Below are 27,189 nucleotides of genomic sequence, written 5' to 3'. Positions count from 1 at the left end.
AAAATAAAGTTCCTATATACTAAATATCTTTAGACAACTTCCTCTTCTTCTCTAATAGATAAATTTATAATACCTGTTTATATGTTTTTATAAGACAGAGATAGAAAGGAAAACAGGGTAGTAAGAAGAGAAAGGAGAATAAACAGAAACAAAGAATCAAAGAAAAAGAGAAAGAAAGAAATATAATTGGAAAGACAGACAAGAGGACAAACAGACTTGATATAAAGCCTACAGAGAGAGTACAAAGTGACAAGTTCAACAATGGTTAAACAATATCAAACTGTGTCCCAACTTGAGTACAAGAACCTCTTTACCATGTTGAAAAATTCTATTCTATTCTATCCTATTCTAAGAACAGTTGTTCTCTTATATCCACTAATTTTAAAAAGATCACAAAAAGCTCCTATGACTGTAATAATAGCTCTAAATAAATCACTATTTTACAAACAGCATCTATATATATTTGAAAAACAATGTCAGATAAGTTATTTATTCAGCTATTGCCAATGTTTGGATATGAGAAAACTTTACAATAATTTGGCAATCCCCAGGAAGTAAAGTGTCCAACAGCATGAGACCCCTGCATAAAAGAAATATAGAAGGATCCCAAAAGTCTAATCTTTAAATTGAAAGTAGGAAAAGGAAGCATAGCCATAATTAATCTGCAAAAATCAAGTCTTAAAAAAGGATAGCAGAAAGGGAAGAATGAAGGGGGGGAAATCAGAGGGGGAGACGAACCATGAGAGACTATGGACTCTGAGAAACAAACTGAGAGTTCTAGAGGGGAGGGGGGTGGGGGGGTGGATTAGCCTGGTGATGGATATTAAAGAGGGCATGTACTGAATGGAGCACTGGGTGTTATACGCAAACAATGAATCATGGAACACTACATCAAAAACTAATGATGTGATGTATGGTGATTAACGTAACATAATAATAATAAAAAAAAAAAGATTTTAGGGGCACCTGGGTGGCTCAGTCGTTAGGCATGTGCCTTAGGCTCAGGTCATGATCCCAGGGTCCTGGGATCGAGCCCAACATGGGGCTCCCTGCTCTGCGGAGAGCCTGGTTCTCCCTCTCCCAGTCCCCCTGCTTGTGTTCCCTCTCTCGCTGTCTCTCTCTCTGTCAAATCAATAAAATTAAAAAAAAAAAAAAAAGGATGTTATTTTATTTATTTCTTTATTGGGGGGGAGCAGAGGGAGAGAGAGAATCTTAAGCAGGCTCCATGCCCAGCATGCAACCCAACAAGGGGCCCAATCTCACAACACTGAGATTATGACCTGAGCCGAAATCAAGAGTCAAGACACTTAACTGACTGAGCAACCCAGGCGCCCCTTAAAAAAGGATTTTAAAATAAGTTTTATACAAAGAGAAAAAAATTCTTTTACTTTTTAAATAGGGTCTTTAATGAGTAAAAAAAAAAATTGCTAATTATTACACAATAAAAATGGCAATAATTGGGATAAAAGATGACAGATCATGAAATCCTGATCATAATTCTATATTATTATATGAAAAATACTGTCTTAAAATGTATACCTAATAAGAAATTTTCAAAAAGTTAAAGGGCGATGCAGACATTAGCAAAAGATATTTCCTAAAAGGGAAATCTGTTTTACAAGTGGTTGGCATGAGAATAGTCTGAAAATCATTTTAAAATAAAATGTATTTATATACTGGTAGAAGTGATTACTAATATAGTTACCAAACAGAGAACTTCTCAAATACTAAGACTTTTGATTGACATTAGAAAACTGAAGAGGGAAGAGGGAAATAACCCTATTAAATAACTTCCAAATTTAATTTTAAAAACTAGTTATTACAAAATAAAATGTATAAAATGCTACCAAATATGGGCATCATAGGTAATTTTCTAAACTAATGAAAAACAAATGAGATAAAAGAATACAGCTATATGATGTCTCATTTTATGGTCTGTCTTTACAATAAAAGAAACACAAAGATTTCTCTAATAAAACTTCAGTATTTTAAAAAATATTCTTGGGGCGCCTAGGTGGCTCAGTCGTTAAGCGTCTGCCTTCGGCTCAGGTCATGATCCCAGGATCCTGGGATCGAGCCCCGCATCGGGCTTCCTGCTCCGCGGGGAGCCTGCTTCTCCTCTCCCACTCCCCCTGCTTGTGTTCCCTCTCTCGCTGTGTCTCTGTCAAATAAATAAAGAAAATCTTTTAAAAAAATAAAAAATATTCTTAACTTAGCCAGGAGAAAAACAACCTCACAAATTAACTACTCAGAACATAATAATTAGAAATCTAAACATGAAGTTGACCGATAATATAGAATGCTTCAAAACAATCTATTAAGAAAAAAACGTAGGTCACTGACTCTCCAGATAACAGTAAAGGTTAGTGTCAAGCAAAAACACTAGTTTATTAGAAACCCTCTCACATTAGTAAGTAAAGAAAATCTTGTATGAGGAAATATAACTACTCCCAAAAATCAAGTTTGGAAGAGTTAACACTAGTAGGTATATAGGAAATCCACAAAAAGCCAAGGTATCTATTACATAAAAATAGGGAGAAATACTAAAATAGTAAAGTACAGCAAATATGTACTGGCACTTTAAAATCTTTCCATTACAAAACCATTAATTTGTGCTTATTATACTAAGTCAAAAGCAGCAAACTATAACTCACAAGCCAAATTCAGCCCACTTTTTGTTTTTGTTAATGAAGTTTTATCGAAACACAAACAAGCTCATTTGTTTACATTTGTCTATAGTTGCTTTCACACTAAATTTTTATTTTTTTTTTTAAAGATTTTATTTATTCATCAGAGACAGAGAGAGAGGCAGAGGGAGAAGCAGGCTCCCCGCCGAGCAGGGAACCCAATGCGGGACTCGATCCCAGGACCCTGGGATCATGACCTGAGCCGAAGGCAGACGCCCAACCAACTGAGCCACCCAGGCGCCCTCACACTGAATTTTTAGACAGAATTGAATAGTAACACCAGAAAACGTGTGATTGATCTGCAAAGCCTAAAATGTTTACTGCCCTTTCACAGAAAAAAATCAGCCAACCCCTACTAATGAATAAAAATTGTTTTCTATTCTATTTTTTTAGTACCTCAGGAGATTTGCAAGTAGCATCATTAAGAAATTTTTCCTGAGCCTGCTGTTCCAAAATCTGGAGCTCATGTTCTGTAATATCTAACGACATCAAACAAATTCTTTCTGTGTTCTCTTTCAACTTATTGCCTTCTTCTAATCCAGCTTCAAGTCCATCTTCTTCTTGTTTCACTTCATTTTGAAGTACATTTCCTTCATCGTGTTTTATTAAATTATCAAGTGTTGTGTCCCATGTCTCATCTTTAACTTTAGTAAAAATTTTATGTCCTCTAATTTGTTTCTGTTGTACTCCATCAGCAGTTGGATCTTCCAATGGTAAAAACTGAATGGTCTCGGTAGAACCAGGTATCATCTTCTTCAATGAATACAGATTTTCTGAAATATCACTTAATAGTATAGAAATCCTAAAAAAATTAAGAAAGGGTAATTCAACTTTAACTTCAATAACTACCAGCACAGTTGTAATGCTTTCTAATAAATATAAGCTTTCTAAATTGACCTTCATTTAAAGGACACACTGGATTACAGTTATTTTTCATTCCCTAATAACCAAAATATGCTTACAGCTGTTGGCTACTCTCTAGAACAGCAAGGTACTTCTGCATTCAACTTGTACACTTAATAAGTATATATGCTTATACACTTGTTCACTTGTATGCTTCCTAAGTGTCAGTAGTGTTTGGTCACAGACTAATTCCTTATGCCAGATATACTTTTTGTGGTAATTAATTTAATTAAATATGTCAAATTAATGATACATGACCACCAAAAAAAAAAAAAAATTAAGCTGAACATGTTGAAAGACACAGCAATTTCCTTTTTTAAAAAAACTTCTGTCTGATTAACTATAGTCAAAACAACTATAAAAGGAGGAAAAATCTTAAAAACTCCTAGGACTCTGCCTTTAGATTATTTCAAGTGTCTTAAGTTTTCACTCCATTTTAAAGAAATTAAAACTAGAAATTGCAGATGATATGTTATGGGTGTACCTTAAACAAGAACCACTTTGCAAAATTCCAAAGAGCAGTCCTATATTTAATGAAAAAACCATGATAAATATCAAAATATTGGGAAACAAATATACACTAATATATTAAGTTACCATGTTTTAACTGATTCAATTTGCCAATCAATTACCAGTCCCAACTGTAACATATAAGAGTGTTTATGTTATAATTCAAAAACAATGCTACTGTGCATGTTCAATAACCACAAAACCAGACACATATTCTTCAGAACAGAAAAAAAAAATTCCCTTCAGTGCACAAATATAACAAATAAGAAAATATGGAGAAGTTGTTTATGAATAAATATGATATGAATTTCTTAACTCCTTAATTGTAATTGCTAATATAACATTTTAACTAAGTGACTTTATTTTTTATTTTTTATTTTTTTATATTTTATGACTTCATTTTTTTTAAGATTTTTTTTTTTTTATTTGAGAGAGAGAGAACATGAGTGACAGAGCACGAGTGGGGAGAAGGGGCAGAGCTAGAAGGAGAAGCAGGCTCCCCACTGAGCAGGGAGCCTGATGCAGGGCTCGATCCCAGGATCCTGAGATCATGACCTGAGTCGAAAGCACAAGTTTAACCGACGGAGCCACCCAGCACCTCTAACTAAGTGACTTTAAACAGCTATTTATAACAAACCTGGTTAACTGCAAAGGAAAACCACTGCTAGAGTGTAAAATAAAGCATACTATCTGTTGGTTAAAGGGTTTACTAAAGCAATTTTTAGTAACTTCACAAAAGTACAAGTTCGAGGGAGAAAAGGGAATATGATTGAGACATTTTTCCAATTTAATTAACACTTTTGTTTAGCTCTTCTAATTCCTTTATATTGAAAACAATACTTCATAAAATCCAACATGACTTTTAAAGTTTTATATTGATGATTCAAATAAAAATTTGATCATTTATGGGCAGACTATCAAAAATGCTGAGTTGTTCAGTCATACTCATCTACCCCTTCTAGAAGGTTATGCAGTGTATTAATGTAGTGCATAATAAAAACAACAAAAAAGTAAAAAAAAAAAAAAGAAAAAAAATGCTGAGTTGTTTCATGATTTTTTTTCCACGCTAAAAATAGCACCAAAGTTGTGCTCAAGGTGACAAGTCTACATCAGTACAAACAAAATCAAATCAAAATTAATTTAAAACCTAAAAACTCACTAATTCTAACATTCTAAAATTCAAATCTGATAAAGAACACTCAGTATTTATTATACACAGGTATTCAAATATAAGACCTGTACGTAAATACTTCAGTAGGAATGCATAGGAAAGTTGTAACACATAAACACAGTGACAGTGATGTACAGATTGATAAGACTATAAGGGCCCATTTATTCTGTGCTAACATCGGAGAATGACATGTCTCACGTAAGATAACTATTTACTCTAACAAATATCAAAGGCTGTCTTTGGTAAAACATAATATACTTTTCCTTCTTTCTTAGGATTGTTATTATGCATATTAGTAGCCTACAGAAAGCCTCAGCACCCAACAGAATGTTAAGTATATGACAGCAATATAAAAGATGTGTAATGAATTTAAATCAATGAGTAATACTGTACAATCCAATAGCTTACAGGTCCACTGAAGCATACAGCTGTTCCCTTCTGTAACAAAACTCAAACTACTCTATTTTAAAAGTTCTCAGTTCTAATTTTTACACTTTTGTACACTCTTTCACAGATTGCCAGCTCTAACTTCTAGCTGTGGTCATGTGCATACCATTCCTTATCAATACCTGCTTTTCATTTTAACTGGATATCTAAGCTTATCAAACTGTATCTATAAATGAGAAGCAAATATGCTCTGAATGTCCCCTCATGCACTCCACTGGAAATGCAGTTAAATGAGTTTGAACTCACACTTATGGCATGTATTTTAGCATTCAGAATGCTAAATGTATTTAGCATTTTTTGTTCCTCTCTGGTTTTGTGGAGTGATTTGGTAAATTAGATATTACTGTAGGCTTCTTACAAAGAACCTGAAATAAATTTAACTAGTCCTTGTTTAACACTGAAACTTGACAAGATCTTTCTTTACTAAAAAATGAATCCAGTTATTTCCCATTCTCAAGTTTTAAGAAAACCTATTTAGCTTTGTTATTACAAAGCAAAGCATTAAGCAGACATAATTTACATTCAATAGTTTAAGTGCTGGAACAAAAATCTGAAATACATGTAAACATCACATAAAAGTGATTATTTTTCTTTCACAGAGGGAAAAATGTAAAATTGAATATGAAATGGCTTTATTGTTACCTATCCCCATTTGACAGTTATGTCTTTCAGAAATTCTCGGTTACATAAAAACTACTAAAACAAATTGCTAGGGGGGGAAAAGGACTTTGAAAAAGAGCTGAATCATCATATTTTGAAATATCAGAATCAAAATTTATCACAAATCTCAGCCAAAAAAAATACACTAACACTGTATTTTGTCAGAATCAGAATTCTGTTTCAACTAACTGCATGACATTCTACAAAGTATTTTTGCCTCAATATATAACTATATTGTAATAATTCCCTGTTCAAGAGCATTCCTGCTATTAAAGGAAGTCATTCAGCAATTAAGGCTAGGGAAAGGCCTGGTTCCAGAGTTAGCTACAAGGCACTGGTAATCCAATGTCTATTAATCCAAATATCTCAAATTATCTAGGGCTTTAGCTATAAAATGGCATTTAAAATCTGAATGCCTCTTGTTCTAATACTCTAGTGATTACGTAAAATTCCTATTTATAAAATCAGATAAAAACCCAAAAAATGAAGCTACTAAATATAAAAGTTGTTTTTATTTATACATTTTAGGTGACCAAACCATGAATATAATTAAATGAGAGATGCCCATAACAAAAGAAAAAGACAACTTTGAATCTAAAATATTTTCCTTTCTGTGGACATCTGAATTTTATTTTGCCTTGTTTCATAAAACATCCTACAAAGCAGATAAAAAAGCCTTAAACTTCTTAATGGGCAATTTAACAACTGGAAAGATATTTCTCAAATTTATAGATCAGTCTATGTGCATGTACTGAAGCAAATTTCTATCAGTCAACCCACATGAGGCTGACAGCAGACTTGTCCACAGAGACCGGGCAGGCGAGAAAGGACTGGCATGACGTATTCAATGTGCTAAATGGGAAGAATATGCAGCCAAGAATACTGCATCCAGCAAGGCTGTCATTCAGAATAGAAGGAAAGATAAAGAGTTTCCAGGACAAACAAAAACTAAAGGAATCTGTGAACACTAAACCAGCCCTGCAAGAAATATTAAAGGGGATCCTTTGAGCAAAGAGAGAGCTCAAAAGTAACAAAGACCAGAAAGGAACAGAGACAATCTACAGGAACAGCGACTTTACAAGTAATTCAACGGCACTAAATTCATGTCTTTCAATAATTACTCTGAATGTAAATGAACTAAACGCTCCTATCAAAAGATAGAGGGTATCAGAATGGATAAAAAAACAAGACCCATCAACATGCTGCCTAAAAGTGACTCATTTTAGACCCCAAAACACCACCAGATTGAAAGTGAGGGGGTGGAGAACCATTTATCATGGTAATAAACATCAAAAGAAAGCTGGAAGGCCATTCTTACATCAGACAAACTAGATTTTGAACCAAAGACTGCAATAAGACATGAAGAAGGGCACTATATCATAATAAAGGGGTCCATCCAACAAGAAGATCTAATAATTGTAAATATTTATGCCCCTAACTTGGGAGCACCAACTATATAAACCAATTAATAACAAAATTAAAGAAATTCATTGATAATAATACAATAATAGTAGGGAACATTAACAGTCCACTCACAGCAAAGGACAGATCATCAAAGCAGAAGATCAACAAGGAAACAAGAGCTTTGAATGACACACTGGACCAGATGGACTTAACAGATATATATAGTGCATTTCATCCTAAGGCAGCATAATACACATTCTTTTCCAGTGTATGTGGAACATTCTCCAGAACAGATCACATACTGGGTCACAAATCAGATCTCAACCAGTACAAAAAGACTGAGATCATATCATGCATATTTTTAGACCACAATGCTATGAAACTTGAAGTTAACCACAAAAAGAAATTTGGAAGGACCACAAATACATGGAGGTTAAAGAACATCCTACTAAAGAATGAATGGGTCAACCAGGAAATTAAAGAAGAATTTTAAAAATACATGAGGCAAATGAAAATGAAAACACAACAGTTTAAAACCTTTAGGATGCAGCAAAGGCAGTCCTAAGAGGGAAATATATAGCAATACAGGCCTTCCTCAAGAAACAAGAAAGGTCTCAAATACACAACTTAACCTTACACCTAAAGCCTAAATCCAGCAGGAGAAGAGCATAAAGATTAGAGCAGAAATCAATGACAGAGAAATCAAAAACACAATAGACCAGATGAACGAAACTAGGAGCTGGTTCTTTGAAAGAATTAATAAGATTGATAAACCCCTCGAGAACTTATCAGAAAGAAAAAAGGGCCAAATAAATAAAACCATGAATGAAAGAGGAGAGATCACAACCAACACTGAAGAAATACAAACAATTATAAGAAAATACCATGAGCAATTATATTCCAACAAATTAGACAATCTGGAAGAAATGGATAAATTCCTAGAAACATATAAACTACTAAAACTGAAGCAGGAAGAAATAGAAAACCTGAACAAACCTGTAACCAGAAAGAAAATTGAATTAGTAATCAAAAATCTCCCGACAAACAAGAGTCCGGGGCCAGATGTCTTTTTTTTTTTTTTTTTTTTAAAGATTTTATTTATGTATTTGAGAGAGAGAATGAGATAGAGAGCATGAGAGGGGGGAGGGTCAGAGAGAGAGGCAGACTCCCTGCCGAGCAGGGAGCCCGATGCGGGACTCGATCCCAGGACTCCAGGATCATGACCTGAGCCAAAGGCAGTCGCTTAACCAACTGAGCCACCCAGGCGCCCCGGGGCCAGATGTCTTTCCGGGGGAATTCTACCAAACATTTAAAGAAGAATTAATACCTATTCTTCTGAAACTGTTCCAAAAAATAGAAATGGAAGGAAAACTTCCAAACTCATTCTATGAGGCCAGCATTACTTTGATTCCAAAACCAAAGACCCCACTGAAAAGGAGAATTACAGACCTATATCCCTGATGAACATGGATGCAAAAATTCTCAGCAAGAGGCTAGCTAATCAAATCCAACAGTACATTAAAAGGATTATTCACCATGACCAAGTAGGATTTACTCCTGGGCTTCAGGGGTGATTCAATATCTGCAAATCAATCAACGTAATACAGCACATTAATAAAAGAAAGTATAAGAACCATTTGATCCTCTCAGATGCAGAAAAGGCATTTGACAAAATGCAGCATCCTTTCTTTATAAAAACCTTCAAGGAAATATGGATAGAAGGAACATTTCCTTCCATTTCTATTTTTTGAACAGAATAGAGAACCCAGAAATGGATCCTCAACTCTCCAACTAATCTTTGACCAAACAGGAAAGAATATCCAATGGAAAAACAGTCTCTTCAACAAATGGTGCTGGGAAAATTGGACAGCTACATGCAGAAGAATGAAACTGGACCACTTTCTTACACCATACACAAAAATAAACTCAAAATGGATGAAAGACCTAAATGTGACAGAGGAATCCATCAAAATGCTAGAGGAGAATGCAGGCAGTAACCTCTTTCATCTTGGCTGCAGCAACTTCTTGCTAGATATGTCTCCAAAGTAAGGGAAACAAAAGCAAAAATGAACTATTGGGACTTCATCAAGATAAAAAGCTTTTGCACAGCAAAGGAAACAGTGAACAAAACTAAAAGGCAACCTATGAAATGGGAGAAGATAACTGACTTATCAAACAAAGGGCTAGTATCCAAAATATATAAAGAACTTATTAAACCCAACATCCAAAAAAAAAAAATCCAGGCAAGAAATGGGTAGAAGATATGAACAGACATTTGCTCCAAAGAAGACATACAAATGGCCAACAGACACAAGAAAAAACGCTCAGCATCACTAGGCATCAGGGAAATACAAATCAAAACCACAATGAGATACCACTTCACACCTGTCAGAATGGCTAAAATGAACTCAGGAAATGACAAATGTTGACAAGGTTGTGGAGAAAGGGGAACCCTCTTACACTGTTGGTGGGAATGCAAACTGGTGCAGCCACTCTGAAAACTGCATGGAGGTTCCTCAAAAAGTTAAAAATAGAACTACCCTACAACCCAGCAGGTGAGCTACTAGGTATTTATCCAAAGGATACAAACATAGTGATTTGAACGGGCACGTGCACCCCAATGTTTATAGCAGCAATGTCCACAATAGCCAAAATATGGAAAGAGCCCAGATGTCCACTGATTCATGAATGGATAAAGATGGGGGGTATGTGTGTATATATATATATAATGGAATATTACTCAGCCATCAAAAAGAATGAAATTCTGCGGGGCACCTGGGTGGCTCAGTTGGTTAACTGTCTGCCTTCGGCTCAGGTCATGATCCCAGTGTCCTGAATGATACCTTGCCATTTGCAACGACCTGGATGGAACTAGAGGGTATTATGCTAAGCAAAATAAGTCAGTCAGAGAAAGACAAATACCATATGATTTCACTCATATATGGAATTTAATAAACAAAACAGATGAACATAGGGGAAGGAAGGAAAAATTTTAAAAAATGAAAACAGAGAGGAAGGCAAACCATAAGAGACTCTTAACTATAGGAAACAAACAGAGGGTTGCTGGAGGGGAGGTGAGTGGGGGAATGGAATAATTGGGTGATGGGCATTAAGGAGGGAACGTGATGTAATGAGCACTGAGTGTTATATGCAACTGATGAATCACTAAATTCTACCCCTGAAACTAATACTACGGTATACGTCAACTAGACTGAATTTAAATAAAAAATGTTTTTGAAAATTTCTGAGTCTACCTTAATAAACAGTAATTCATTATAAATAGGAATGTGCAGTAAGAACAAACAGAATTGGTAAAAACAGGTAATATATAACCTCTGTGGATTTTCCAATTTTTTCAAAGTGTCAGGAAGACGCTTAGCCAGATCCATCATATCCTCAGAGATTGAAGTCAATTGTTTCTTCACATCACTAGGTAGCATTTCCTCCTCTGGACAAAAAGAATCAATGTTAATTTTCAAACCACAAAGCAGAGAGATTTATTTAGCCATTTATTTAAACTGTATTAGGGGTCACATTTTCATTTTCTTTCCTTAAGTGAATTCCAACAAAAGGACTTCCTTATTCTATCTCCGTATCACCTCACTTTATTTCCCTTTCAGATTTTTGCTACTTGAATTTTAGAATAAATTCCAAATGATCTACATTCATACACATTACAACCAGTGGTTACCAACCTAGGCAGAAGAAGGCAGAAATGAGAATCTGAACCCATCTACACTATCAAAATCAGAACTGATTTCGGTGGGCTATTAGTTATGAAACATAGTTTAGTAAACATAACCTGAGTCAAGAGCCATGCCTCACTTCCCTTCTTATCAGTCATGACCAAAATAAAATGCAAGCCTTTCCAATCAGCAGTTATCTTCCAAACTCTCAACTTCATCCTGTCTGGTACACCATTCTCCATCAACACCACACCTGCGCTCCTTCCTCGAATCCTTCCCCTGCTTAGAGTTTCTTACAGCTCATCACCATTTTCTCTTGTCCTTCAAAAGTCCAGCTCCTCTGAAGCATGCGACATAGGACTGTACCATCTGTTATTCCTGATTGCCGCATCCTGTGACCTCAAAATCACATCCCTTCATTCACTGAAGATTTTACTGCCTGGTTCACTGTCTTTCCCTTCACTACTACTCCTGTGATAATTCCACCTAAAAGTGTGGCCTTTTCAGTGCTTTGATCCTTCCATTTCCAACAATCTTTTCCTCCACTGACTTCAGCCACCCATTCGAGAGTCATTTGACCTTATAATTGCCAATAAAGTCACTACCTCCAAACTTCAATTGTAAGCATTCCACCCTCTGAACACCAGCATGCTGGCTTGCTTTCCAGGATGCCCTCCCCAATACAACTATTCTTTCCACTTTCAGAGCCAAATCCACTGATCCTATCACCTTTTCCATATACCTTATCCCTCCCACTCCCCACAATGTCTTTTTTCCTTTCTTACCCATTTTTAATAATCATTCCCTTGTACGTCTGGACTCTGACCTCTTTTGCTCCTTCCTCCCTCCATGGTACTTTTTATCTAGGAAAACCCCTATTCCAATTAAACCCAGCTTTTTTTACCTACTTGATGCCTATACTCAAAGAGTTGACTATAGTTGAAGATAAAACACAGCCAAGATGACTCAGCTTGCTTTAAATTCATGACAGAGATCTCAAAGGAATCCTCAGTAGTGACTGTTAAATATTCTATATTTCCCACTTTCCTACTATCGAGATGACTATTTCATACCTCTTTCTTTCTCTCCAAGCCTCTAAAATCTGCTTGCTCCTCCTTTTACTCAGGGAACAACCTCACTCCTCATTACACTAAGAAAATAGAAAAAGAAAACTATCTCATCTTCCCACCCCCCATCTGCTAATTAGTCTGTACTCATAGAACTACTCTCATTTACAGCAAAATTCCATGAAAGAGTTGTCCACATGCACTGTCTCAAATTTTCTACTCCCATTTTCCCCTAAACAGACTCCAACCAAGCCTTCGCCCCCACCAGTACAGCATGGCTGCTTTGGGAAAGGTTACCCAGGGCCTCCACACTGTCAAATCTAATTGTCAGGTCTAGTTCCTCATCCCCTTCAGATTCTCAGCTATTTATTTTTTTTTTTTTTTAAGATTTTATTTATTTGCGAGAGAGAGAATGAGAGACAGAGAGCATGAGAGGGAGGAGGGTCAGAGGGAGAAGCAGACTCCGTGCCGAGCAGGGAGCCCGATGCGGGACTCGATCCAGGGACTCCAGGATCACGACCTGAGCCGAAGGCAGTCGCTTAACCGACTGAGCCACCCAGGCGCCCTCAGCTATTTAAAACAGGTGATAACTTCCTCCTCCTTTAAACGTGTTCTCCCTGAGGCTTCTGGACACGACACCTCTCAACATTCCATCTTTCACTACCGCCCCTTCTCAGACCCTCTTCAATGCGCTCTCTTCTTCTCCCTGATCTCTAAATGTCGGTGTGCCCTCTACATCAATACTTGGGCCCCCTCCGTTCTTTATTCCAGTCACTCCCTCTTTCATCTCCTTTCACTGCTTTAACTGCCATCTATATCTTAATGTTTCCCAAAGTTACATCTCCAACCTCAACCTTTCCCCTGAACGCCAGAATCGCATTTCCAACTGTGATATCTGCTTGAATATCAATAAGCACCTAAAATTTAGCATATCCAAAACTGAAATCTAGATTTTTCTCACCCAAACCCACTTTTCCCATAATCTTTCCACCGTAACTGATCCTTCCATTCACTCAGCTGATCCAACCAAAATAAACATTGTCCTCTCAGTCTCTAGATCTTACCCCTTATGGAGAATTCATCAGCAAATCCTTCACAATTTACACCTTCAAAACATATACACAATCTACCACTTCTCACCATCTCTACTGCTACCATCCTAATCCAAACAAGTGTCATCTCCTGCTGGGACTACTATAGTAGCCTAACAGCCTTCCCTGTCTAAACACTTGCCCTTTTATAGCAGCCAAAAAAAAAAATCCTTTTAAATTTAATCATGTCATTTTTCTGCTCCAAACCCTCTAGGGTTTCCCATCACTCTACTTTATATTTATTGTAATTAATAAAATATGAAGCCATAGTCACCACCTGTAAGGCCCTAAATGATCCGGCCTAAGCTCCTTTTCTAGCCTCATTTCCTCCCACTCTGACCCTTACTCATTTTGCTTCAGTTATCCTCACTGTTCCTCAAATAAGGCAAACAATCACCCTCAGACACTTAGCTCTTTCCCCGATGCCTGCTACATTCTTCCCTCAGATAGTCACGTGGCTCTTTCGCTCATTTCAGTGCAATGAAGTGAAGGCGCTTGGTCTCCTGTGTTCAGTCCACTTTCCCCTATAACTGAAACTGTGCCTGACTCATAATAAAAACCCATCAAATATGTCACATGAATGAATGAATGAGTGGCCCCTTTCCAAACCAATCTTCTAAAAAAGAAGTTATTTATACATACTTTCTCATGTTCCTTAGATCTAATAACTCTTCTATTCACGCTAATGTGATTTCTACTCACACCACTCCACTACTCCACTCTTGCTCTGCTTATAGCACCTTTATGTTCCCAAAGCCTGTGGACCCTTTTCTGTTTTAATAGCACATGCCCCCAAAACCACTCTCTCCCCGGAACACTCTTTTGTCAGCCAATACACCAAAGCTGCTGGGGTCAACGGTTACAAATGGTTGCCATGTTGCCAAAACTGATGGTTAATTCTAAATCCTCAGTTTCTCAAATTCTCAGCAGGACTTAAAACAGATTGATAACTGCTCCTATGTAGCTCTTCACTTAGCTTTCGGCACACCGTATCTCCTAATTTCCTTCTATGCCAATGGCAGGCAACTCCTTTGCTGTCCCTTCCCCCATGCAAACATGAAATACTAAGAGTTCCCAAATTCTTAGTCCCAGTTTTTTATCTCTAACAAAAACTGTCCTCTGAGCCACAGCCTGGATATCTAAGTGCCCCTGGCCACCTCCACCTTGCTATTTGACAGCCCTCCTTCCTTTAACATGTCTAAAATCAACTGTGACTCCTCAGCTCCAAAGCTTGCTCCTTCTCTTCAGTGGTTTTCACCCCTGTTGTTCGTGGCAACAACACAGTAATGATCCTTGACACATGGCTGTCATCATCACACCAAATTCTGCTGACTCTACTGCTCTAGTAAATGTATTTAGAATCTATCCCCTTCTCCATTCTCAATAGAACCATCCAAGCCGGGTCACACTGCCTCTCCCTTGGATTGCTCTCTCAGCCTCCTAAGGAGGTTTCCCACCATGACCCTTGCCCAGCTACAATCCATTTTCTACTCTACAGCCCAAGTTATTCTTTTTTTTCTTTTTCTTTTTTTTTTAATGTAATTCATGTCACTCCTGTGTTTAAACCCCCCAATACCTCTTAGGAGGAAATTAAACTCCTCATGTAAACATGGCCTATCTGTTTTCCTTGTTCTGCATCTCTATCCCTCACTCCATCATATTCAGCAGTTCACCAAGCTGAACTACTTTCATGAAGTTGCCTGTCGATACTATGATCTCTTTTTGCACCTGCTGTTTCCTGTGCCTATGACACTTTTCCTCTACTCTTCCGCTACCTAACTCCTGTTCCTATTTCAGGTCTTGCCTTAAACATCACTTTCTCCAGGAAATACTGCAATACTTCCAAATATGTATCAGATGGCTCTCCTATGTGCTAACCACAACGCCTTGTTTTCCCACATCATGAGACTCATCTCCCTATACCTATGCCTTTTTTGTTCATCTCTATATCCCCTACAAACCTGTAGATTTCCCTCTCAGGAAGCAGATCATGAGTGCCTTATTCATTACTGTATCCCCACATCATAAAGTGCTAAAAAAATTTTAATAAATGAGTAAGTTTATTTTTATCTGGTATCTTGTTTAGTGTTTATTAGGACCATCCTGGAGTAAGCTAATATTTTAACAAGGAGAAACAATGTGCAATATCCTTTTATTTTCTGATATTATAATCCACTTTAATTCTTTAATAAGAAGAAAAAACACAATTGTATAACCAAAAGTGGTCATTTGAAAATATCATATATAAATACACCAGGGAAATTAAACAACAGTAAGGCTGATACCTCTGGCTTCATAACAGGAAGGGAGGAGGGGGAGTGAGGAAAAAAAGAAAGACTGGTAATCTTTGTTACAATTCACTACGATCCTAGTCAAGGTACCTCACTTCAGATGTCAAACAAAATTTACTCACACATATAATGCAATAAAGAATAAAAGTGAGGGTCAAACAATGCAGGATTGAAATGACAGGTACACTGATACCAGGACTTCTAGTGGCGACTTTAAATATATGGTACATTAGTGAGAAATATCTTAAACATTTCCTTAGAAGCATTCTAATCAGAGACAAAATTGCATGTATAACCTAGAAGTAATTCTGCAAACCACAAATTCAGAAAACCATGAATCCCCTCTGTTGAGTTTAATTCTGTTATGATTTAAATAAGTTCTGTATTGTTCTCCAGATCAGCTTCAAAAACCTATCATCCGCTCAATTTAAGCAAGGTAATTTCTAGCCACAGTACCTTTGGCTATAGAGAGTCAGGAAGCTCTCATCAGAAGTGGCTTTCCAGGGAAAGAAAGAAAGCATAAGGGGTCTTCTACCTTATTAGGTAAAGAAGGAGGGTCTATTACAAAGAACATGAATCCCTTCTCAATGGCAATTAATAAGGGTACAATATAATTTTATATGAGGAGGTCACACCATATCTTTAAGCTTATTTAGCAAAATCACTAATTTAATTAACATCTTTTTTAAGATTTTATTTATTTATTTGAGAGAGAGAGAGACAGCGAGAGAGGGAACACAAGCAGGGGGAGTGGGAAAGGGAGAAGCAGGGAGCCCGATGCGGGGCTCGATCCCAGGACCCCAGGATCATGACCTGAGCCAAAGGCAGACACTTAATGCCTAAGCCACCCAGGCGCCCCTCATTTAATTAACATCATAACAAACACAATTATTTAAAATCTCCAAAAGAAGCTACAAGAATAGGAATAACAACTCCGTAGATCAATACAGGTGCTTATAATATTCTGTTCCTCTTAGTGCTCACAACTATTCTATGCAATAGGTATGTGGCTATCAGCTAGATTCCAAACATGGGGAAACATGTAAACCTCAAGTCACATGGCAGGGATTCCCCTTTGATTTCTGTGACATGAAAGCCCATGCTCTTCCACTCTACTATGCAGGTCTGCTATCGCTGACCTATTGAGGTATCTGAGAAAAGCACTGAAGCTGAACAAAGTGGCCATACTTTTTGGAGAAAAACAGCAGTTATCTTACCCTAGAAAAAATTTAGAAATTTAAACCAGGACACTATAAAGTAACTAGTACACTTTAACTATTTATAGCAAGGATGTAATAATCTCCAGCCTGGGAGATAATTGGTTGTGTCACTGATGTTATCAAAGCCACAAAGCCCCACCTAAAGAAGCCTAAGGAATAGCAATGTGACAAAGCAGTAGTAAGTCCTCCTCTGCCACAAGTAATGTGCCTGAAACTCTAATCTTTGACCAGAGAGATCTCACACCCTATTGTCAACACGGTTCAGACACTCAAGAAGTTGTAATACTAAACAGTTCGCACATGTGTAAATATTCACTTTTTGAAGATAAAACTCATAAAAGAGCAAATTCAAATTTTATCTTTTATTTTTAGAGCACCACATACCTTTTTTATTTATAGCAAACCTTTGCACAGCACCACCTAAAATCTCTAATTTTTGATAAATGATGAGACTGGCCTATTAAGAGAAAAAGCAGAAAGGTGAAGAGTATGCTAAAGATAACCAAAATAAAGCTATATGTCCCATCTTTAGAAAAATCCAGAAGAGTGACTCCCAAAGCACCCAAAAAGCTGCATTCAACTTACTATGTTACACAAAGATCTATGTCTTCATTAAATCACCACACCAATTTCGAGAACGGAGAAAGTAAGCTGCTTGCGCCTTAAAAGTTTTAAATTTTTATCTTTTAATATTCGATATTTAAGGAGTTATCCAAATCAAGTAACTTATAAGTGGGACTCCAACAAAATACAATCAAGTAAGAGAAATCTGTTTTGGCGACACATATCCACTCCCCCGTATCTCATTAAATCAGCTGTGAATGTCGGCGTATGAACAGCCCTCCTTCCAGGCACTGTTAACAGGAACAACCAAGTCACACTGATTTTTCATGAATAAGAATGCTACAGAACTTGCACGAGTTCTCAACAAGTTCTACGATTTTTTTTTTAACAGAATGTAAAGGAAAATTATCACCCTATTTCCTGACAAGATTGAATTTTTTTCTGTTTTTAAAAAAAGGAGTTTCCAGGCCTAAAAACAGATGCAAAAAGGGAAACAACAAGATATTCATCTACAAATGAAAGTATAAATTAGGGAAAAAGAAATCCACAGGGACATAAAATATATTTCCTGCAAAAAACAAAAACAAAAAATAATGCTATACATTAAGATAAGCCCAAATTTCAGTATGTATGAATATGTAAATATGAAAATACAACTGACTAACAGCAGTGGAAAGCTAAATTTGGAGGTAATTTTCCTAAATTTTTAGCACATTTTAAATGTAACTGTAAGAAATAATGCCAGTTTCAATATAGAAACTATAATTATTTTTATCTGAAGTTGTTTATAAATCAAATACATCATCAGTACCATTTGCGTTTACTCAGCCTGTGTTTATTAGCTTTCCATGTTTTCAGAGAGATTACATTTATTACACATAAATTGGACATTATTTTGGCTTCATGACAATTAAAAATACTAGCACTTTGATTGGTACTTGCTAATTAGTATTGAGAATTATCAGTTTCACTGAATGTCTTCTTAAGCATTTTTAATGCCAACCTGATTTAAAATATTTTAGTTGAGTTTGTACAACCATTACAACAAAATTCTTCTAAAGTAATTTATTATAAAGTATAAAAAACACATCATAATTTAAAGATCTTTGGTACATACATACGCATCAGTGGCTGCATATAGTTTCTGATCCTCAGTGAGAGGAAAATCACTCCAATTGCTACAGCGGATAGATCTGTCTTTCAGAAGCCGTTTGCCAAAGAGATGTTTAACCAAACCAGTGAGGCTCCAGATCTCTGTACATTTCAGCTAGAAGTAATGAAAAATCAATACTGCAAAAAATTCTATTTTCAGATATTCCTAAATACCATCAAATGCCCATGCCGCAAATAAAGTTGGAAATTTTATCACCAAAATATATGGCAGAGATGGTCCTTAATAAATTTCCCATCACTAGAAACCTCATTTTCAGTCCACATTATAAGAACTGAACTCTGGAATTTCCCCAATGTAGGTATTAAAATTCTTGGACTGTAAAAGTATTATTCATGGAAAAAAGCTGGATAGGTTGGTACGCTTTCTATCCAGCCCAGTGACTATCTGGCTAAACATGCGAATTTAACTTAATGACTACATTAATAAAATATATGAAATAAGGGTGACGGAATTGATGGCCAAACCTCCACTAAGCCCATCATACCACAAGAGCTACATTATGCTTTCCCTTAAAAAAAAAACAAAAACTGTTATTGGTATAAATGGATCAAAGGGAAAAACTTAAAATACAATATTTAAATATACAAATATATGAAATAAAGTGAAATAGTACTAAAGGGGGGTGCTAGCTTAAAGAAATTTCTCTAAGGCAATGGATTAGAACTGAAGGTTTTCATTATGGAATACTCATTTGGGACTTCTTTATTGTTACAATAACATACAGCTTAAAGTATTTTTTTCAAAATATCTAACATTCAGATAGATGGGACATTCTGTGAAACACAATCTTGTTTATGAAAATAATATATGTATTACATCTACCTTTTTTTAAGTTTTTATTTAAATTCCAGTTAGTTAACATACAGTGAAATATTATTTTCAGGTGTCCCAACATGGTGATTCAACACTTCCACACAACACCAGGGGCTCATCACAACAAGTGCACACCTTATGCCTACCTTTTCATTGGCAACATCTGTCAGCTCCACAAAATTCTTCAAATCGATATCAAAGTCACACAGAAGTTTCTGCCGATCTCCTTTGATTCCTACACCTGCTTTTTTAATTGCTTCATTTTCAAGCAACATTTTTAATCCCTGAGGAAAAACTGTAACATTTTATTATTATTTCCATAGGTTCTATCAAGTATTACTGATTTATTTTCTACTTCTTACACACTCTATGTTTATATTTAAATTTGTTTATGTTAAGCTTAAATTCAGAAACACATTCACCTTGAGTATTTTTTTAAAAGATTTTATTTACTTATTTGAGAGAGAGAGCACAGAGGGAGAGGGAGAAGCAGAGAGCCCAATGTGGGGCTCAATCCCAGGACCCAGGGATCATGACCTGAGCCAAAGGCAGCCACTTAACTGACTGAGCCACCCAAGTACTGCCACCTTGAGCATTTCTTTTCTTACCTAAAGCAAAGTCCTGACTGATAAATGACAAGAAAAACAACTGGTTTGAAAACTTCCTCTGCTAACATTAACAGTATATTCCTGATCATTTAGCCCCTCAAAACTTCAGTTCTATACTGTCTAAACCAGGAATAATATCAATACCTGATGGAGATGTTGTAAAAATAAATAAAACAGGGATATGAATGAATCAGATGGAACATGAATACTTCAATAAATGTAAGGTGATGAGAGAAGCACCAGCTAATTCAAAAGCTTAATTTTATAGGGATAAAGTTGACATAATACAACTATCAACCATATAAAAATGAAACAAAGAAAAGAGATACCAACCTGACATAGAAGAAATATGAAACAAGTAACATTTGCTCTCTGACACACATAACTGAATCAGTGCAACTCTGCTCAATTTCCCTTTATTATATATTGGTGGCCATTCCATGTCAAATCCTACCACACCTCCAGTAGATAGATTGGTGCTACAGGGGGGAAAACAGTGCAAATTAATTACATTAAAATTTTAACTTCTATATAACTTCTGCATTCCAAAAATTAAAAGACAAGCCATATATGGTAGAAGATATCTATGATACAAATACCTGATAATAAATAGCCAGAAAATATTAAAAATTCCTTGAAAAGTTGGTAAGAAAAAGACAGATAATCCAGTAAGAAGAAGAAGGAGGAGGAGGGGGAGGAAAAATATAAACAGGCAATTTCCACAAGAAAATCCAAATAGCCAATAAATCCAAATAAATATGTGAAGACATGAAACCTCACTTGAAATCGGATGCAAATTAATCGATATAATTTCATATATATATGAGTGGCAATAATTAAAGTCTCACAGTATCAAGTGCTGAGAAAGATATCTACCTGTGGGACTGCTCAAACACTGGTGAATGTAAATTGGTAAAATCCTTTTAGAAAAGGCTTTGACAATATTTAGCTGAAGATGTATAAACCCTATGACCTGCAAGTTTTTTCTCATAAATATATCAAACTCTCAGATGCAAACAAGCAGACAGATGTTTAAGAATGTTCATTGCAGGAGCACCTGGGTGGCCCAGTCGGTTAGGCATCCAATTCTTGATTCCAGCTGAGGTCATGATCTCAGGGTCTGGGACTGGCCCTGCATCAGGCTCCGCGCTCACGGGGAGTCCGCTTGAGGTTCCTCTCTCCTCTCCCTCTGCCTCTCCCCCCCACTCACACTCGCACGTGTGCGTGCTCTCGCTCTCTCTCTCTCTCTCTCTCACGTTCTCTCTAAAGTAAATAAATCTTTAAAAAATAAAAATTTGCTTTAAAAAAAGAATGTTCATTGTAATACTGCTCTTACTGGCAAAATGGAAACAAACTGTATTTCCATCAACAAAAGAATGGACAAATTGTGACATACAGAAACAATTAAATATTATATATAAATTAAAATAAAGCTACATATACCCAGAAGAAAAATTCTCAAAAAACATAAAATGTTGTGTTTTTGACTCTCATAACAGCATATGATATTTGGGGATATAAAAATATAGATATAATAGAAAACATGTGAGGAAATGTTAAACACTGAACTCATGATAGAAGGTATCTCAGAGGGCTGCAGAGGGGAGAATCAGAAAGGACATACCTGGGGTTTCAGCTGTATTTTATCGTAACATTTCTTATTAAAGATTTAAAGAAAATGGATATTAAGATTTGCTAAAGCTAGGGTTTTGTTATATTATTTTCTATTTTTGTTTATATTTGCGTATTTTATAATTTTTAAAAATTAAAAATGTGTATCACAAAAGAATCTCAACTTCTGCGTTGGGCCAATATGGAGTAACAGTGATCGACATACCTTTCCTCTACGAACAAACAGAAAATTGGACAAAATAGGTAAACAACAACAGTTTTCAGACACTGAACAACAGGCAATACAGGACTATGCTCTCTGAGGGAAAGGAAACCATGGGGGAGCCCTACTGCTGCCCCCGCTTTCTATCTGGACTTTCCAGACACCAGAACAGGGAGAAGTCAAAGCAGAGCACTGAGTTAGGGAGACAGGGTGCAGAGCCAGACACGCTGAAGGAGCTGGAAGTAGTTTCTGGAGAGGAGGGAGCTAGGCAAGAAAGAGTATGCACAAAGAACAACCAGGGAATTATCAGATGAACAATTCCTAGGGCTTACATGCAGGAAAGAGGCATTAAAGCTCTGAAAAGTCACCTTAGAGAGTCTTGTTGATCGCCTGGGGCAGTCAGCAAAGACTCCATAAGGGTCACACCTTATTATAGGGCTAAATTATTCCCAGAGTAAAGACTCCTATCGACCTACCCTAATAAAGCTTAAAAATAAAGGCTCAAAAGGTAAAAGCTGATCTTCAGGTAACTTAACTGCCTGACAGAGCAAAGCTCTTTTCTTTGAAGAAAAAGAAGCAAATCCAACACTCAACAAGGTAAAATCACAATGTCCAATCAAAACCACTGGCAGTAGGAAAAAACAGGAAAATGTGACCCCTAAACAGGATAAAAATCATTTCATAGAAAAAATAACTAAAATAATGGAATTAACAGATAAGCACACTAAAACAACCATTATAAATATGCTGAATATGTTCAAATATTTAAAAGAAAACATGAATCTGAGAGCCAAAATGGAAGATATTTTCTAAAAAGAAACAAATGGAACTTCTAGAGACGAAAAATACAATAAAATTAAAAATTCACAGGACGGGATGATGGACACTACAAAAAAGTGAACTTGCAAACATAGCAAAAGAAATGATTCAAACCAAAACACAGAAAAAGAATTAAAGAAAAACAATAAAAGACTGAAAGGGAAGAGAACCCCATGACCAATGACACAGTATTAAGCAATCCAACCTGTGTGTATAGAGACTACCAGAAGGAGAAAAGAGTAACAGTATAAGGGGAAAAAAAAAAAAATCTAAAGAAATATTTTAAATCTGATGAGACTAGAAACCCACAGACCCAAACAGCTCAATGAACCCCAAGCAGGATGAAGACAAACCACACTACACAAAGGCATATCATAATCAAATTGTTGAAAACCTGTGATAGCAAAAATCTTTAAGGTAACCAGTGGGGGTAAGAAAAAAAAGTCTGCCTATCATAATGTACACAGAATTCATCGGAACTACATTCCTCAAATCACTTTAAGCTTATTGCCTTTAGATATGACATGCTAGAGCACTGACAAAGGTAAGATGGTGGAGTTAATATATAATCATAAATGACAGATTTTACCTTCTCTATGAGACAAATTTTGTTCTATATAATGAGACCCAAAAGTGGCCAGTTAACCAAAGTAGGAGTGAGGACACCTGAATACTATTTCTAGAATTCATCTACCACCAGAAGATCATTAATAAATAGATTAACTTACTTCTGTATCTTTTAACCATTGCAATGTACAACAGTTTAAAAAAAAAAAAAAAGACAGGTATACAACTTCAAAGAAGATCTGAATGAATTCCCTACTTCTCTCCTTGTAAAATGCTTTAAGAGCCTTGGATTGCATTATTGCATAGTCCTAATTTAACAAGGCAATTTAAAAAATACTAACAGTCATTTCTAATGTTCTTAGGAATCATTTGCTAAAGGCAACAGAGCTGATCACAACCATTATTCACTACTACGTTGTTATTTTTAATGAAATATAAAAGGGGCACTTGGAGGTTGAATAATTCTTGCATTTTTTGGTCCTACATTGGTGAAATAAACAATGTGCTTATTTAAGTATTTAAATACTGAAAGTAACAAAAAATTAGGTAATAGAAAGGATTATGAATGAACAAACAGGTACATTACACATTTAATCCAGTGATTTTAAGATTTTTTTAACATAAAATTAGAACTTGTCAAATGATATTCTACATGTAGAAATGATTATCTATGGAACACACCTTAACTATAAAATTCAGTATACTTACAAATACTGTTATAATAGTTATCTTCTAAGGGTCCAAATTCAAATGAAACTAGAAAATTCAAATCTCTTACCTAATATCTTCCGACAGAAAAGAACAATCACTAGCTTCAAAACTATAAACAATGGATCCAGTGAATTCTAAGAAAGGGAGGTCATCTTCGAAAACACTCTTCTGAATAGATGCCTTGAGTTAAATAAGATTACAGAAAGGCACAAATAAAGTTAAATAAGAGATGTTCATGGAAAAATTAAAGTTCAGTGAAGCACTCAAATTATAGTTCTAAGTTTTATCAACTAATGTTCTATAGACTAATGAAGTCATAAGGACAACGTAGCAAAAATAAAGCCATCCAAAAATTATTTTTCTAAAAAGCTTATTTGCAAACTTCTAATCCTATTTTCATAAGAGCACTTATTTTATTAATTTTTTTCTGTAATTATATTAGTATTCTAGATGTAATAATGTTGCCTTTAAGTTTCTGAAGAGTGGCTGGTGGATCTTGAATCTAAGAAAACTTAAACTTGCTTATGCACAAAAATTCACCAAAATAAATACTGTCTAAATTATCTAAATTAGAACAAACTAGTAAGGTCAACCATACAAACTAGATAAAAAGGTAAAATACAGAGTTAGAATCCCCATTTTGTAAGCTCCATTAAAATTTAATCCCATTCACCCAATAAATGACTAGGTTGTGGTTCAATCACCCAACAGCAACTAACTTAAATGGTGACCTGCAGTTTACAAGTGAGGACTGACTGATTTTACAGTCAAATTTACACTAAATTTCCCATCTGAGAGAATAATTGGTGAACCACATACCTTTTCTTCTACTGCAGGACAGGTCTCATTCTGCACAGACATCCATTCAGGAAGTTTCCGCTGCTGTGGAGTTGTTTCCAACTTTTTTTCATTCATCTTAGTAGGCTCTAGTTGCAAAATTCAAAAAACAATTACTCTGTGAATAAATATAGTGCAATCTTTGAAAGAAAACTCAGAGAGAGGCCTGTGGATATGACTGAAGAACCAAACATGCACATTTAAAGTTATGGCATTTGGCCCACATGTAGATTTTAAGAGCTGGAATTGCAAAACAAAAGGAAACATATAATACGCTGGATCTAATAATTATATATTTAGTAGTATTTCTTCTTTTTAAAATAAGTGAGCCAATTTAATTGAGTTCTAAGGTTCTAGTAGTTTCAAAATCCTATTATTCTATGACTTTGATCCTTTCAAAGAATAATCTTTATCTCATCACTAATGACAATCCTTGGGTGTGTAAATTCTTACAGATTTTGACATCTTTAATTTTCTTATCATCTGTCCTAAGATCTAAGTAAACTCCGCAAACTGTTGGACTTGCTCACAAGTCTACTTGAAAAATGAATTTTTAGACAGAACAGCTTTCTTATATTAAGAGTTTTTTTTATTAAGCTCTTGGCCTAGTAAGTGAACAAATTTCCCTAAGAATAAGAGTTTCACAGAGGACATTTTTAAAAATCTGTTACTAGCTGTGAGGGCTCTTCTCAATGTAAACACATGTAAAGAATGGTTATAGAAAACACAATGAATAGGAGAACCATGACAAACTCTTTTTGTTAATGGCAAATGGATCCATACTCTGGTGTGACCTAACATACTACATTGAAGTAGCTTTAAGTTCTTAATAAATCTTTCCAACTCCAACCTTAGTTCCTATTATCTCAAATTTCTAGTAAAGGGGCAGCAGTTTTAAATATATACCTGAAGATTCTTATGATGAAATATGTTAATATGAAATAATCACAGCAACTATTTATGATTTAGGGATAACCTGTTATCCCTATTGGATACTTAGCAATATAAACCCTGAAGAAATTACACAGTATCAGCAGGTATCCATTTTAATTGCTCATTTTCTCAAGCATGAACCCCCAAAACTGAGAACACTGATAATTTATAAAGGAAACTTTTAAAAGATTACTGTAGCAAAATTTTCTATATAGAACCAACTCCACCACTCTTACGCATTGGGAAGGAAAGGGTTAAGAACAGGTTGGTAATCCACTCAACCTACTGGGGGAGGGGAAATGAAAGACCTCAGCCCTGGATCCCAGTAATACACTAATGACCTCAAACCAGAAGGTAGCCTTGTAAACCTATCAATGATACTTACTAGCAGAAAAATACCAAAGAGGGGCGCCTGGGGGGATCAGTCATTAAGCGTCAGCCTTTGGCTCAGGTCAGGATCCCAGGGTCCTGGGATCCAGCCCCAGGCTCCCTGCTCAGCGGGTAGTTGCTTCTCCCTTTCCTATACCTCCTGCCTGTGTTCCGGCTCTTGCTGTCTCTCTGTCAAATAAATAAATAAAATCTCAAAAAAAAAAAGAAAAATACGAGAGTACCTATCTAGAAAATGCTGTTCGCAAGATATAGCTCAATTATCTTGACTGCTCATCACAAATGAGCCTGGAATTATGCATTTATCAATTTATGGCTGAAAAATGGGGAGTAGTCAAGTAAGCTGTGTAACTAAGAGAATATAAAACAGAGAAGTTCCAAAACCAACACAACTTCCTTTGTGCAATTTATTTATTTATTTATTTATTTTGCACACATTGCTCAAAACTATTCTGTTAATCCAAAACCATAATGTGTCCTGTTGCAAAAGAAAAGGACATTTTTGGAATCTGTGTCTGACAGTCTGGGGATCCTCCAAAAAAAGAATATGCCATCTGCACTTGGTGCTTGCTTGTATTCTCTGAATCATTAACAAAGTTTGGCTTTGGGTAAGATCTATGATTCACTGAATCAAAATGGACAACTCAAGTTTGGGTGTTACATTTATATTATATTAATAAGATAAAATATGTAAAACATGTTTTTATAAAACGTTTTACAAATGTTAGTAGTTATTAATACATTTATATGTGTCACAAATTCAAAACTCTTAACAAGAGTTAAAAATTGACCCCAAAGTGTACTT

The 27,189-nt window shown here is 35.8% G+C and overlaps 1 protein-coding gene across 1 annotated transcript in view; it reads right to left on the bottom strand.

Annotated features, from left to right (window-relative positions):
* Window positions 1-25,142, bottom strand: part of WRN (WRN RecQ like helicase) — a 115,756-nt gene extending 90,614 nt beyond the window's left edge. Inside the window, exons 1-8 of the mRNA XM_021694140.1 lie at window positions 25,047-25,142; window positions 24,295-24,407; window positions 20,630-20,775; window positions 19,835-19,983; window positions 18,819-18,968; window positions 17,522-17,594; window positions 11,116-11,230; window positions 3,084-3,489 (exon numbers count right to left, since the gene is read on the bottom strand). Of these exons, the coding sequence (XP_021549815.1) occupies window positions 3,084-3,489; window positions 11,116-11,230; window positions 17,522-17,594; window positions 18,819-18,968; window positions 19,835-19,983; window positions 20,630-20,775; window positions 24,295-24,407; window positions 25,047-25,142 (1,248 nt within the window). The remainder of the gene's footprint in view (window positions 1-3,083; window positions 3,490-11,115; window positions 11,231-17,521; window positions 17,595-18,818; window positions 18,969-19,834; window positions 19,984-20,629; window positions 20,776-24,294; window positions 24,408-25,046) is intronic.
* Window positions 25,143-27,189: the final 2,047 nt, after the last annotated feature.

The sequence above is a fragment of the Neomonachus schauinslandi genome, chromosome 2 (genome assembly GCF_002201575.2).
Source record: "Neomonachus schauinslandi chromosome 2, ASM220157v2, whole genome shotgun sequence".
NCBI classification, from domain to species: domain Eukaryota; kingdom Metazoa; phylum Chordata; class Mammalia; order Carnivora; family Phocidae; genus Neomonachus; species Neomonachus schauinslandi.
This window is presented reverse-complemented; position numbering and strand designations above follow the sequence as displayed.